The sequence below is a fragment of the Pelobates fuscus genome, chromosome 3, assembly GCF_036172605.1.
Source record: "Pelobates fuscus isolate aPelFus1 chromosome 3, aPelFus1.pri, whole genome shotgun sequence".
NCBI lineage: Eukaryota > Metazoa > Chordata > Amphibia > Anura > Pelobatidae > Pelobates > Pelobates fuscus.
The window spans coordinates 376200604-376215255 of record NC_086319.1 but is presented as its reverse complement, the minus strand read 5'-3'; the positions used below and the strand labels follow the sequence as shown (position 1 = coordinate 376215255).

The following is a 14652-nucleotide window of genomic DNA, read 5'->3' as shown; positions in this document are numbered from 1 at the left end:
GTGATAGTGTAACTTTCTGTTGGTTTACAACAGTAAAAACATTAAAAGCATTTTTTTTTATTTGGTTCCCAACAAATATAGCCTCAAGTTGATTTTTGATTTTTGAATAGCAACAGACAGTTTTCTATAGATTGCACGCTGCCAAACTGTGTCATGGTAGCATTCAGTCTATTTTTTTTTCTTCTCTCTCCATCTTTGATGCTTTGTTTTGTTTTTGTTTTTTGCTTTTTGTCATTAAGAATATAGGGAAATTACCGTATTTTTCGCTCCATAAGACGCACCTCACCATAAGACGCACCTAGTTTTTAGAGGAAGAAACCCAGAAAAAAAATATTCTGAACAAACTGTCCCATAGTGTTTCTTACTATGGGACAGTTTGTACAGAATATTTTTTTTCTCCCCTGTCCCATAGTGTCCCCCCCTTCCATAGTCTTCTCCTCTCTCCCATAGTCTTCACTCACCCCCTCCCCATAGTCTTCACCCACCCCCTCCCCATAGACTTCCATCCCCCCCTCCCCTCCCCATAGACTTCCATCCCCACCCCTCCCCATAGACTTCATCCCCCTCTCATACTGTCCCCCTCCCCTTGTCCTATAATTACCTACCTGTCTTGCAGCGTTGGCCGGCAGCACAGGGCGCACCGCGGTAGTGGAACTTGAATTTCATGTTCCGGTTTCCGGCGGGACTGAAAGGAAGTGCGCACTCAGCTTGTGCACACTTCCTTTCAGTCCCGCCGGAAACCGGAACATGAAATTCAAGTTCCACTACCGCGGTGCGCCCTGTGCTGCCGGCCAACGCTGCAAGACAGGTAAGTAAAGCTTCACATTCGCTCCATAAGACGCACAGACATTTCCCCTCACTTTTGAGGGGGAAAAAAGTGCGTCTTATGGAGCGAAAAATACGGTAGATTGCCTTGAGTGAAGATGGCATAAATAATAAAGTGACAATGTATGCTATTTGTTCTATTTGGCTATACGCAGGGGATTATTAAATAGTTGTGGGTATGAGAATTTGCACCTACGTTCAATTGCGAATACATTTTTCACCCTTACATCTTTCCCACTCACATTCATGTATAATAATTTTCGGTTAAAACTATGTACATTTTGTGATTATTGCATGTATTCACCAGTAAATTATAAAATAACTGATATGGTTTTGTGTTCAACTCTCCATCAGGTGTGGAGTAAATGTCTAAATTAATCAAAATTTCAGGAGACATTTGTGGGTCTTTTACCTACATCTAAAATGTAAACATAGCCTTAAGACACCACAACCAAATAGATTTTATTAGACAAAACTAGTTAAGCCTTTGACACAAGACAATACGCCGATTACTGTTGTACATTTTTCATTGTCTGTGTTTGATTCAAATAACATTTTAATTGGAAGGCCCAGAGAGGCGAAGGTAACTGACATGTCCTGTCACCGTTTACTATACAGATGAAGAAATGCTGGGATTACCAAGACAAACTATTATCCTGAAAATTTTTACTATTCAGATGAAGAGGTGCTGGGATAACACGTCAAACTATTATCCTGAAAATAGATACTATACAGATGACCAAGTCACAGAATGAGTTTCCCCTACACTCATGAACTTGCATGTGTCATTAAACCTACAAACCTCAAGCTTTGTAATCGATTGGCAAAGACAATATTCAAGGAGAGTTCATTCTAAAATCACAGCTATCAAGCACACAGCTCAATCATTGAATGATGGACTCAGAGTCCCAGGCGAAACTAAACATCATATTGTGCCTGTCATGCCCCAGCTACCGGTAATTCCTTGTCTCTTCCGGGTTGACGAAGTTTAGCCACACACCCTCTCTGACGCGGTCTCGCCACGCTACATAATGCGACCGCGCCAGATACAAGACGCTGGATTAATGAACAGCGTTACCGCGATATCAAACCGGCTGAAAGTTTCTCTGCAACCTACCTGTGTACCGAACCGGACTGGAACTCGAACTAACCTCCTTCTCCTCTCCTCGACCACGGCTAGTATCTGGACTTCTCTCATCCTGTCTCAGGAAGAACCTCCCCGGAGGAGAACTCCGGAACCTGAATTTCACCCTCTGGAAGCTAAGTCATTTTGTTTCATCTGTGATAAAAACTTCCTTCTCTCAAGCCTGCTGAGCATTCCTTCCATAGTCTGCTCTCAAGTTTCTCCAAGCATTTCTGCTACAGCCTGCTCTCAAGCCCGTTAAGCATTCAGGCACCAGCTGCTCCCTGACCTGCTCTCTAAAACCAAAACGAATCTCTGCTGTTACAACATCAGTTATAGCTTTCTTCATTACCCTAAAAATTGCAAACACCAAATGTGCTAGATTGCATGTATATAGGAAGCTGCCTACTCCAATTAAACCAACAGCGAAGTATTTAAAGATACAGTACCTGTATTTTCCTATATTGAATAGACATTTCCTAATTTGTTCTCTAATTTTCTAATCATCAAATTAAATCCTAATAAATCTGCAGTTGCCCTCCATATCAATCTATGTAAACGTGACAGTGCCATAAACTAGTGATAATTACTGTATGGGGTTGATTGTGTCTAGATTTTACTACTTCACATGAACACATTACCATAGAATATTAATGAACAACTACCAGGGTTCTTACCAACCCACTAGGGCAGTAGTTAATTTAAAAACGGAACAACTGAAAACAATAGAAATTGGGGGAATGTGGGGTGATGCAACCCCTGTTTAACTATATTCTCTCACTTTTAAATGTGCTCAACATAAGAGAAAAAAAAAGTGAGGGAATGTGGTGATATTCTGTCATCAAACTAATATGGTGACCAGGGGTCATGTGACCAAGCTCATGTATGCCTTTCTTACAGTGGGATAAGCTTTACCTTTGATATGGTAATTGGGTAATTCAATACCTTTACAAGTCAGGAAAGAGATAACCACTTCCCCCTATCCCCATTCCTCCCTGTTCCTTCTTGGCTGTGCTACTGAGCAGACCCTCAAGCAGACATGGGCTAATTTTTATCATGGTGAACTCTGAGTGGGATCTGGTGATTTTATAAGATATAGTTGTTATTGTTAGGTTGTTGTTGCTGTTGTTGTTGGTATAGTTAGTTAGATTGTGTGTCATTATTTGTATGTTGTTGTTGTTTTGTCTCTGAATAAATATTTGTTAAAGTAGACGGACCAGAGTTTATATATGTATGCATACATAATAATTTATAGAGTTTGGTAATACACCACAACATGTATATTTATTTGTCCTCTTTAGAAACCAAGAGCCGCAAGTTAATCTCTCTCAATGTTCCTTCACTGATTTCTGTCATTTATTAAATTCAACCACCATAGTAATTGCTCGCATCACTGTGTCTAGAATATTAATGACCATGTACAATTTAGTAATTTTCTCTCTCACGCTCTCTACTGAAACGAGTCTGAGGTCTTTAAATGTTCACAGATATTGTTTCAAAAATCCTGGTCAATATCTATTGCAACAAATGTACAAATCGATGGAGCATGTGCACTCCATAAATATTTAGTTATAATATTTTATTTGTCATTTGTCATTTTTTAATCGAATTAAATAAATGTTTATATTATTGGAAATGTGAAGCATATATATTGGCTTGTGCTGATTAATCAGGAAATGCAAAACATAGGATCCTATCAAGCCCCCACCATTAATGACCTCCAAGAGACCAATGTCAAAGTAGTGTTTCTAGAGTCACAGTGAGTTTAGGAATGATTTACAAGACGTCCCAGAAGTAATAAAACTGACTAGTTTGCCAATACTACATCCATATCTTTCTTGTTTGAAATGGCTGATCCGCACAATAAATTATGAAAGTTCCCATCCGTGTTTCTAAATGGAAGTGAGAAAATCCTGATGAAGGAATTTCAGAGCAGTTACTATCCAGCAGAAGAACTTGTTATGTTTCATTCACTCCTGGCTGAGTATCTTCTACATTTAATGTACACAAATTTAAGAGACTTACTTAGTTTTCTTTTATAATTCATGAGCATTACCAAACTTGAGTTGCCATCAACATGCCCCTTGGGTTTCATGTGGCACACATCACCCCAGGGTAATAGTGCCCCATAGTCTCAGCAAGTAACCAAATGTCGATGAAAACTATGCATATTCCCCTGTGTGTCTATTAATTCTACTTTTGAATTTTGTTTGTGCTTCTTATCTCTTTTTTTTTTTTTATGTCTTACCCCCTTTAGTGTATTTTACCCCCCGTTGTGTCTTATCCCGCATTTTTCCCCTTTGTGTGTCTTAAACCCCAATGTGCATCTCTTACTTTCCCCTTTGTGTCTCTTACTTGCCCCCAGCCCTCACTTCCCATTCAACTGCTTTGTGTGTCCCTACTTCCTCCATTCCTTTTGTGTACCTCTTACTTCCCCCAGCTCCTTTCTGTGTCTATTTCTCCCCCAAGCTTCTATTTGTGACTCTTACTTCCCCCAGCCCCTCTCTGTGTCTCTTACTCCCCTAGCTCCTTTCTTTCCCCCAGCCCCTCTGTGTGTCTTTTTTGCCTTCTCCATCCCCTTAAATGTTTCTTTTTTCCATTTCCCCGGTCCTTTAATCCCCCCCCACCTTTTTGTGGGTCTCTTCCCCATGCTTTATCCCTTAAAGCGTGGCTGTGTGGACCACAGTAGAGGAAGCTGTTCTTTGCTCTCAGTGAGCAGTTGCCTGTTAGACCGGGTAGATAATACAGAAGATTCTCTAACGTGCTCTGCATGGCCACGCTACATGTAGTGACTTGCAGAAGGGGAAGCGCTGTGCCGGATCTTGCACCAGTGCCGCCGTATGTTTGCGCCACAAAAACCTGTAATTCCCTTGTCAATTGCCTTGCCTGGATCAGTAAACAAACTCCTTAGCTATCAAATTCAACTTTTCATATGTCTCTGCTGCTTTTATCGATAGAAAGAGAAGAAGAATATTGAAGTTATTGTGCTTTAAAAAAAGTAAAATAGAATCCTTATTGACGACCAAATGGATTTCCCCCTCGCGCAACAAGCTATTATGATTAATGTAGTTTATCTTTAATAAAACATAATGTTTATGTTGCAAGTTTTTCCAGGCCTGGTTATTTTATAAAGGCCAGGGTACTTTGATTTGAGGCTGGCTCTAGGGGACATCTACGTACTATGTTTATCTCATAACTGTGAGATTGGAACACTAGGTTTGTTATGAGCTTTCTTATGAGGTGTGGGTGTTTGTACTTGTACTCAGTCTTAAATAACATTCTGAGCATCAGAATCTCTATTGTCAGTGAGCTTAATTTATTTAGTAGAGTTGTTGATGGTACTTGGAAACTCCTTCAAGCAAACCTGATTCCCCATATATCAGTAAGAATCATCTAATCTTGCGAACAAAGCTAAAGGCTGGGAACTCAAAGACTTTCTGAGTGCACTTTATTTTTTCAAGTGGAGATTTCTAGTACATCCTTAAAACCCATTTACACCATGGATCTATCGCCCCTTTGTTCTTTGCCTACCTTTGAGACTTAAGGGACTGCTCTTCACCTCCATCATCCAAGTTCAATTTTCAGGAAATCATTAGAGGATAAACCGAGTTTTCTAATAAATGTCCTTTTATGCAAGGAGGCGAGAGAGTCTAGCAGGGGACATACACTTGAACTGAATTGAGATTATCAGCAGTGAGACACGAATACTGAAGGTGTAATTCTCTGCCATCCTATATTAACACTTAATAGTGGACAGACAGGGCAAATAATCTAAAGTAAGAATTCTAAGTGATTTCAAAGGGAATTTGAAATTTGACTTCAGAATAGGTAAACGTAAAATATTCTCTATATCAGCTATGCTTTCAGTTCGGTTGCTCTGGCCATAAATTTGAAAATCATCTCTAATTCACTTTTTTTTTTTTTAAATAACCTGATAATGTAGTTAAGGATAGGTGCTAAATAACTACACCTAACAAATTGTTAATTTAGGATCACATCTCACCTGTAACATGCATGCATTAAAAAAAGGGTTTTCATGTTAATTTAATTAAGTATTAATTATATTAACATTTTACAGTGGGTAACACAATTAATTACCTAATGCCTGTATGTATTTTAGGCTGTTAATAAAAAATGTTTTAATTGTTCTATTACAAACTAGGGAAGTAAGATGGCATAGGAAATAAATATATTGGTAACTAGACAATATGGGGCATAAGGTTGGTGGGCACTTACATTAGTGCCCCAGTTTGTTCACAGATTTCCAGAAGGACATTTCCAAAAAAGTTTAAAAAAACAACTCGCTAGTGACCTCTTCATTAACAGAGCTGTACGGACACAAGGTAATCTGTAGAGGGGACAGAGATGACTAGACAATGTTTTGGAATCCACGTCTGGCATGATATGAGTATTTATGTAAATTTATGAATATATGTAAATTCTCTAGGTTGAACATTTTCACAAAGACAGTAAGTAGTAGCCTATTTTAAGCACAGTAATCCCGTTTCCGGATGTCTTCCACTGAGACTTAAAGAAAGGAGATTTCACTTACAGCATCAAGGATTCTTTACAGAATACATATCAAAGATCTTGATTTCAATATTTAGAGTGGTTGCACAGTCAAAAACTATAAATGCCTATGAAATAGACTGTATGCTCCTTAGTAAAATGCACAAAAAACTGTGGTTTTCTACTCCAGGTGACAACAATTCTCTAGGAATAGAGTGTTATTCATCCAACCCTACCTCAAACTGTGACACTATGCTCATTATAGAGGTTAATCTTCCCCTTTGTGTCCAGTTGTGTTGCTTTATGTGTGCTCTACGTCTACTTTTATAATCAAGAACATAAAATATTGCCTAGGTCCATCTCTTTCATGTAAAGAGTTCTAAAGGGAGAGGGAACGTGATAGGAAGATAGGATACACATAAGTATAAGAATAAATAAAAAACATTAATAACAGCCTGATAATCAATGGATAAATCAAAATGCCATTTGAAGTCAAGAAAAAAAAAATATATATATATATATATATATATATATACAAATTTAAAGTTATTTTACAGAAATCTGTCACTTCCCAAGATTTTTACTATAATGCTTACAAATTTATATCTGTGAGCTGTGAAAAACACATGTATCCTCACCATGCTGACAGGTGTGGGTCCTAATATTTATAATAAAGACTTATTTTCCCACCCCTGGCACCTACTCATGCTGGCAGTTGGGGGGCCTTGATATTAACAGTAAGGTAGGGGGATCTATTGTCCCCTCCCCTGGCGACTAATATTAACAATAAGTGGGGCCAAGTGTCTCCTCCCCTGGCCCCCAACCATGCTGACAGGGAGCCCTAATATTTCTAATAAAGGGGGTACCCTATTATCCCATTCATCCCACTGAGGGTTTGCTAGCTGGATGCTAGGCCAAATCGTTTGGATTTTTTTATACCGGGCCCGGAGTTGAACCTCCGGGCCCTGATTTGATTCATTTGGACCGGATTTCAACTGTCCGCAGGCCTTCACATCTTGGAAAGAATTACAAAATCTGGACACTGTACAATTGCATGAACTATGTGCACATTTCATTTTCTGAATGGCCCCGTACAGCACAGAATGGTTTTGCCCCCATTCCGTTTTAGGACATTTGGACCCTGCTAGCTTTTGCACCTAGTGCAAGCCCTCCTTTCCTTTCCTGTCTCAGACTTTTATGGCTGTCCAATCAGATACTTCACATTGAGCTCTAGTAGACCTTTTTGAGAAGTATTTGGAAGACAGGCTCTCTTTGCAATGTCCTGCTTCTTGAATTTAACTACCAGGAAGTTACAGAACTGGTTGTCTGGCTGACACTCAGGGAGATATAGCAAGGTTCATTTATAAAAGTGCCAATTTATGTAGATATCAGCACTTTTATAAAATAAAAAAAGGACATACTCTTCACACTTAAAGCAAGCCGAAGTCAAGTGTGTTTGGAGTATTCCTATAATTACATTGATGCAGTTTTCCTAGATATTTTTTTTTTTAAATGGCCTGTTTTTGAAAAGGTATACAAGCAAAACAGGTGGTTACTGTGTATAGTGCACTTGAAAACTGATTATGAAAAAAAAAAAGCAGCTACACACTCTAGTGGATTCCTCTTACTCCCACTATCCAAAGTGGTGAACAAAAACAAATCAGTAAGATGTGAGTCGAAACTCAAATCTAAACTAATAAAGGGAGTGGAGTGCTGTATAGAGTTTAGAAATTATGCACTTTCCCTAAAATAGGTGTAGAATTGGTATATACACTCAATACATATAGGGAAACACAGAATGAAATAATATAGTGTAAATCCACAAGAGATGGTATAGACACAGGACTTATTATAGGTATATCAACTCACATTGATGAGAGCCTCTAGGGGACAGGCTCAAATCACATCAGCGATAGTGTCATTGGTGACACTGGACCCTTTTTTTCCGTGGTTCTATCCTCCAAGAATGAAATAGAAAGGAAAAATCTCTAGTGTATTACGTTCAAATACAAGTATATAGCAGAAAGTGATGATGGTTGTGCTCACCTGGTTAAGAGCCAATAAGACCTGGCTCTGGATTGCAAGCCTGGCTGTCTATTGAGGGGACACCTTCCCTTCTTTGCAGCAGGAAGTGAACGAAACCAATAAAGTGTTATTAGGTACATTTTTTTGGAACTATGCAAATAAAATACAAATTAAAAGATGCTGGACAAATGTAAAAGTGCAAAAGTGCAGAATGTCCAAAATGACTTGAAGGGCATAATTTCCAAACTCTATACAGCGCTCCACTCCCTTTATTAGTTCAGATTTGGGTTTCAACTCACATCTTACTGATTTGATTTTGTTTTTGAAAAAGAACTGTGGGAGTAATGAACCTTCAATACATTTAAATGTTCAATGCAATATTCAGTTTATGTTCACTATTATTTTACATCACTCCAATAAATGGCATCTTGTATTTACTTTGGGAGTAAGTACTTCCTTTAAAGCCCTATGTTGCTTATGTAACACTGGTTTCTGGAGTATTCCGAAGGTATCCTTCTACTTTGTCCAATTTTAGGTCCACCCAGAGTAGAGCCTTTAAAAAGCTCTTGGCAGAAGCTTTGGAGATACTTCTGGCCTCATGTAGTGTATGATCCAGTTGGATATATAAGAAAGCAGCTGGTCAAAACTTCCATTATAGAGAGTCCTGGGCTATAAATATTCAGCGTAACGGTTCGAAGGACACTTGGGGTATGTAATGCTTTAAAAACTCAAGACTTAAATATATAGAGTATGAGTATGAAGAGCATGCAATCTGCTCCAACAAGAGTATTTAGTGAACTCACCTTTCTAAACAGCTTTAAGCTTGCCCTAAGTGTTACCAAGCCAAGTACCCATTGTTTCCAATCTGGACTCAGCTTAGGAGCTCTCAGTGAGAAAGGGATGTGCACGAATCACGATGAAAAGCGTATGCAAGTCCCCCATCAAAGTTTAATTACTCTGAGGAGCGGTCAATAGGATTTCCCCTAACAAAAGCAGGGTTCTGGGTGAACACAAAAAAAGTGAACCCTTTTTTCCCCAAAAGTGGAATCCAAATGGTAAATGTGGTCAATCTCAGTCCAATATAAGCTTTTATTGAACAAACCACACATATTTGTTTTTGACACTGGTTTCACTAACCTCTGGTGGAACATTTTCTGTATTGCAAGAGGTCAGGATGATCGTGTGTATTTAAATAAGCGGAAAACTAAATATATAGAGCATGAAGAGCTGGTTCTACTAGTAATGATATTTGAGAGAATGCTACATTTTACATCGGTCACAGCTGCCATCAACTATGCCTTTAAAAATTATTTTTCTGAGTGTACTTTAGTCTAAATATTTGTTTTTGCGAAATGAAAGAGTGAAGTTATAACCCGCCACTACTTTGCAGAGTAAGCTAAGCTTATTTTACAAATGTCTTTACCTACACCACTACCAATAGTCCCAGCAGCACTTTTGCATGTACAACGGAGGTCAAGAACAGAAAACATTAGAATGTTTACATCACATGTATCCTGCACTTTGTGCAGCACCAATAGGTACTCAAAAGCGTACAACAGTTCAGTTATTATATTGTTCAATAGGAGTAGTGTAATGTGCCACTGTCATTAGGTCTCCCCAGTGGGACTGACCTTTTAAACCATGAAATGTATTACTGTCCTTAGGTAACTGTGGTCAATTGTGAGATTGATCATTTAACCTGCTAAACATGTAACGGTCATTAGGTCGCTGTGATTAGGTCACTGTGCTTTCCAGTGGGACCTTGTCCATCATTTAAAGATATGTGTATTATTATAAAGTAATTGCATATGACTGAGTAAAAAACTATAAAGTTTAATTCATACTAAGTCATATATAGAAATGTAAAACATGCTATTGATTAAAGGAAAAGCCATGAATCATAGAATCTCAATAATTTAATTTATCTCATACCTCATCTCCTGAAACGGTAAGAACACTCCTGCTTTTCTTCATCATAAGTCTTCTTTGGGATCCCACTGCTGCCCCTCTCTTCTCCAAGCTGCCTATATCAGTATATCCATGTAAATCATTCAATAAAGGGCAGGTACCTTCTGTTTTATAATCCTGATTTGTAATCCAAACTATTGATTAATCCAGTATTATTCTTGAAACTTGTAAGTGTTGTTAATTTTTGTTGGACAAAAATGACTTCCTCATTTCATATCTTGGAAAAGTTTGTTTTACTTTCTAATACCTCAAGGGTTTTTCTTGCAGAGTCCAAATTGTAATCCTAAATGCTGCGTTCCGACTTAGACACGGGATCCCATCACACAGATTTTGAAGGTTCTATGCAGCCTGCAAAAGAAAATGGACATATATATAATAATTAACAAGGCACTACAAATAAATATTAAAAGAAATTTCACAAAGAGACACTGCAGGCTGGCATTGGCCCATTATTTAAAAAAACTAAACTTTAATTAGAAATTAATTATTTTCTTGCCCACTCTTAGTACTCTAATTGTTTTTCAGTGCATTATGGGATGACCTGGATGACTGCCAATTAACCTGGAATTAGCTGATGCATGTCAAGATATCTGAGCAAAGATCTGGTTAGTATGCCCAACCATCCCATTCTCCAATAGGAGTATCTTGAAGCGTACTTTATGTATATTGGAGGGGTTTTTTTTTTACAAAAATGGGAACACCTGACACACATGTTGCACAATTTCAGCTAATTTTGTTTGACGATTGCCATAATTACCAAGTGCAGCATTTTTAATGAAGCCCCCCTGACTGGCTGTGAATAATAGTGATAGCAATCACTGTGATTGCTTGCCTTGAGGGACCATCAAAATGCTCTTCCAATGATGACTCACTGTATTGATGACTCACATTTGCAATGCCCTGGCTGAGGGAGGGAGGTTCTCACCTAAGATTTGACGGTACATGGCCCTGTCTATCATCCCTTTGTGCAGTTGTCCTGTCCCCTTAACAGAAAAACACCCCCAAAGCAAATTGTTTCCACCTCCATGTTTGAAGGTGGGGGAGGTGTTCTTGGGGTCATAGGCAGCATTCCTCCTCCTCCAAACACGGCGAGTTGAGTTGATGCCAAAGAGCTTTGGTCTCATCTGACCACAACACTTTCAACCACTTCTCCTCTGAATCATTCAGATGTTCATTGGCAAACTTCAGACGGGCCTGTACATGTGCTTTCTTGAGCAGGGGGACCTTGCAGGTGCTGCAGGATTTCAATCTTTCACGGTGTAGTGTGTTACCAATTGTTTTATTGGTGAATATGGTCCCAGCTGCCTTGAGATCCTCCCGTGGTGAGATCTTGCATGGAGCACCAGACTGAGGAAGACTTACAGTAATTTTGTTTTTCTTCCATTTGCGAATAATCGCACCAACTGTTGTCACCTTTTCACCAAGCTGCTTGGCGATGGTCTTGTAGAACGTTCCAGCCTTGTGTAGGTCTACAATCTTGTCCCTGATATTCTTGGACAGCTCTTTGGTCTTGGCCATGGTGGAGAGTTTGGAATCTGATTGATTGCTTCTCTGGACAGGTGTCTTTTATACGGGTAACGAGCGTGCTAAGAGAGTGCTCCTACTCTTAGATCTTTACCTGGATAAAAGACATCTGGGAGCCAGAGATCTTGATGATTGATAGGGGGTCAAATACTTATTTCACTCATTGGCATGCAAATCAACTTGTAACTTTTTTGACATGCGTTTTTCTGGATTTTTTGTTGTTGCTGTTATTTTGTCTCTCACTGTTAAAATACACTTACCATTATAATTACAGACGGATAATTTCTTTGTCAGTGGGCAAGCGTTCAAAATCAGCAGGGGATCAAATACTTTTTTCCCTCATTGTAAAAAAACAAAAGTGCAATAACAATATCATTAAAATAGTGCTAAAACGCATTTCGACATAACTCTAGGCTTCCTCGGTGAGCAGTTAATATGAAATGTTTGTCAGTTTATTCCTACATGGATGACATTGATTGTCTGAGAATGTTCGGGATACCATGGAGAGCTGCAGTAGTTATGTTGCTTAGCGTTCCTTTTTAGCACTGATAACCTCAATGCAGTTCTCCAATTGCTAATTGTAATAAAGAGTAATTGTATTAAAAGCTCATATATGTAAGTGTTGTTGTCATAGCATTAGGGACGGCTTGGAAAAAAGTGGAATTGGGGCATTTTAACATCTCTGATAGTCAAATTTTAAGAGCGTCATTCACCCTTGGTTAAATAATGCCTGCCCTTTTTTCACTTTTCATTTTTGCCTTCATCCATTCATTTCTCTTTCTAGTTAAAACAAAAGCCTTTAGAATGTACACTGTTTGGTCGATTACGAGATTCATAGGAGATCAGGTGTTATACAGCCTCTCGTCATGTTTAACTCAGATTAGAAAACATTATCGCATCTGCCCTACTGGTTAAACTGAAAAATCCAAATACGTAGCAGAAAGGCAAGATGCAGATAGGATTTCATATTAGTGCGATAATGTCACAAAATAAATAACAGCGGTTCACTGTTTACTAATCCATGTTCTGAAGGTTTATATTGAAAGGAGTAGGAGGCAGAGGCTGGCAAACAGGGCTCGTGGCAATCATTCCAAAGCCACTAGAATACAGGTGGTCCTCACTTTATGACCTACCTGTTTTACGACGGCTCACACTTACAATCAGCTCTCTAGCGTGGGTATTCAAGGGATTCCCAACGTTAGAGAGCTGGTCTATGTTCGGAGAATTTTCCTCGAACATAGATTAGACTTAGAAGGATTTCCTGCTCTGGAACATTCCCCCGAACATAGATTAAAGGGATTCCCTGCTCTGCTGCGCTTGTCTATGTTCGGGGAAATTTCCCCGAACATATACCTGCACTGGTGCGCATGCTCTGTAGCGCATCATCACTTCCAATTTGTTTTACGACCGGGTCGTAAGAACGGAACCTGGTCGGTAAGTGAGGAGTAGCTGTACAGGGCTTGTGGACTGCAAGCCCAAGGCATTATTAAAGGGACTCTCCAGTGCCAGGAAAACAATCAGTTTTCCTGGCACTGCAGGTCCCCTATCTCTCCCACCTCCCATCCCCGGTTGCTGAAGAGGTGAAAACCCCTTCAATCACTTACCAAAGGCAGCGATGATGCCCTCGTCGCTGCTTCTTCCTCTGCCGCCGCTCCTCCCCTTCATCACGTCAGCCGGCTGGGGGAGACTGGTCATGCCCGCCGGCTGGGGAGACCTAATGCGCATGAGCGGCAATGCCGCACACGCGCATTAGACCTCTTCATAGGAAAGCATTGAAAATGCTTTTAAATGCTTTCCTATGGGGATTTTAGCGACGCTGGAGGTCCTCACATAGCGTGAGTACATCCAGCGACGCTCTAGCACAGAAAACCTGTGCTAGAATCCCGGAAGTGCCCTCTAGTGGCTGTCTAGTAGACAGCCACTAGAAGAGGAGTTATTCCTGCAAGGTAATTATTGCAGTTTATGAAAACTGCAATAATTACAGTTGCAGGGTTAAGGGTAGTGGGAGTTGGCACCCAGACCACTTCAATGGGCAGAAGTGGTCTGGGTGCCTGGAGTGTCCCTTTAACTAAAAGCCAATGGAGGTATGCTAGGATTTAAGCATAGTACTGCAGGAGTCAGGTGTAAGACAGGAATGATACAGGGACCTCGCAAGCCCATCACTGCGTGGGTTTATCCATGGTTTGGGGCCCTGGTTTTAATAATCTCCTGGAACAATGGTTATTGTTATTTATCATAGTGTTCTGAAAAGTTAAATTCACTCATTGTTTTGACTGTATTTATTTAAGTGTTCTAAAAAGTCTGGCAGGAAATTCATAAACCAAAAGCAAAAATTATAAAAAAAAAAAAAAAAAAAAAAAAAAGACAGATTTAATTGCAACAAAAATATGCGCTTTGGCTGTTTCACGACTGAAATGGATTTTGATAGCAATTGCAAAATCTTTGGTATATCAACAGTTTCCAGAAAAAAAATGACTGTTCCCCTTGAAAGACTTGTTTTTTTTTCACACTCCACATACAATGTAGCATCAAGCCGTGCTAGCCGACTAATTCTCTCTTATCTGTTTGGTGTAAGCTGCGTGTTTTATGAAAGAATTGCTGTCACCATAACAATATTCTACAGAAATAATACCGGCGGCACATGGTGAGCTAATCCTGACTTAAGTAATGAGGACTGA

At 39.4% G+C, this 14652-nt stretch overlaps 1 protein-coding gene across 1 annotated transcript in view; it reads right to left on the bottom strand.

Annotated features, from left to right (window-relative positions):
• PDE4A (phosphodiesterase 4A) overlaps positions 1 to 10555 on the bottom strand; it is a 662166-nt gene extending 651611 nt beyond the window's left edge. Inside the window, exon 1 of the mRNA XM_063449472.1 lies at positions 10415 to 10555. Coding sequence (XP_063305542.1) covers positions 10415 to 10459 — 45 coding nt within the window. The 5' untranslated portion in view covers positions 10460 to 10555. The remainder of the gene's footprint in view (positions 1 to 10414) is intronic.
• Positions 10556 to 14652: the final 4097 nt, after the last annotated feature.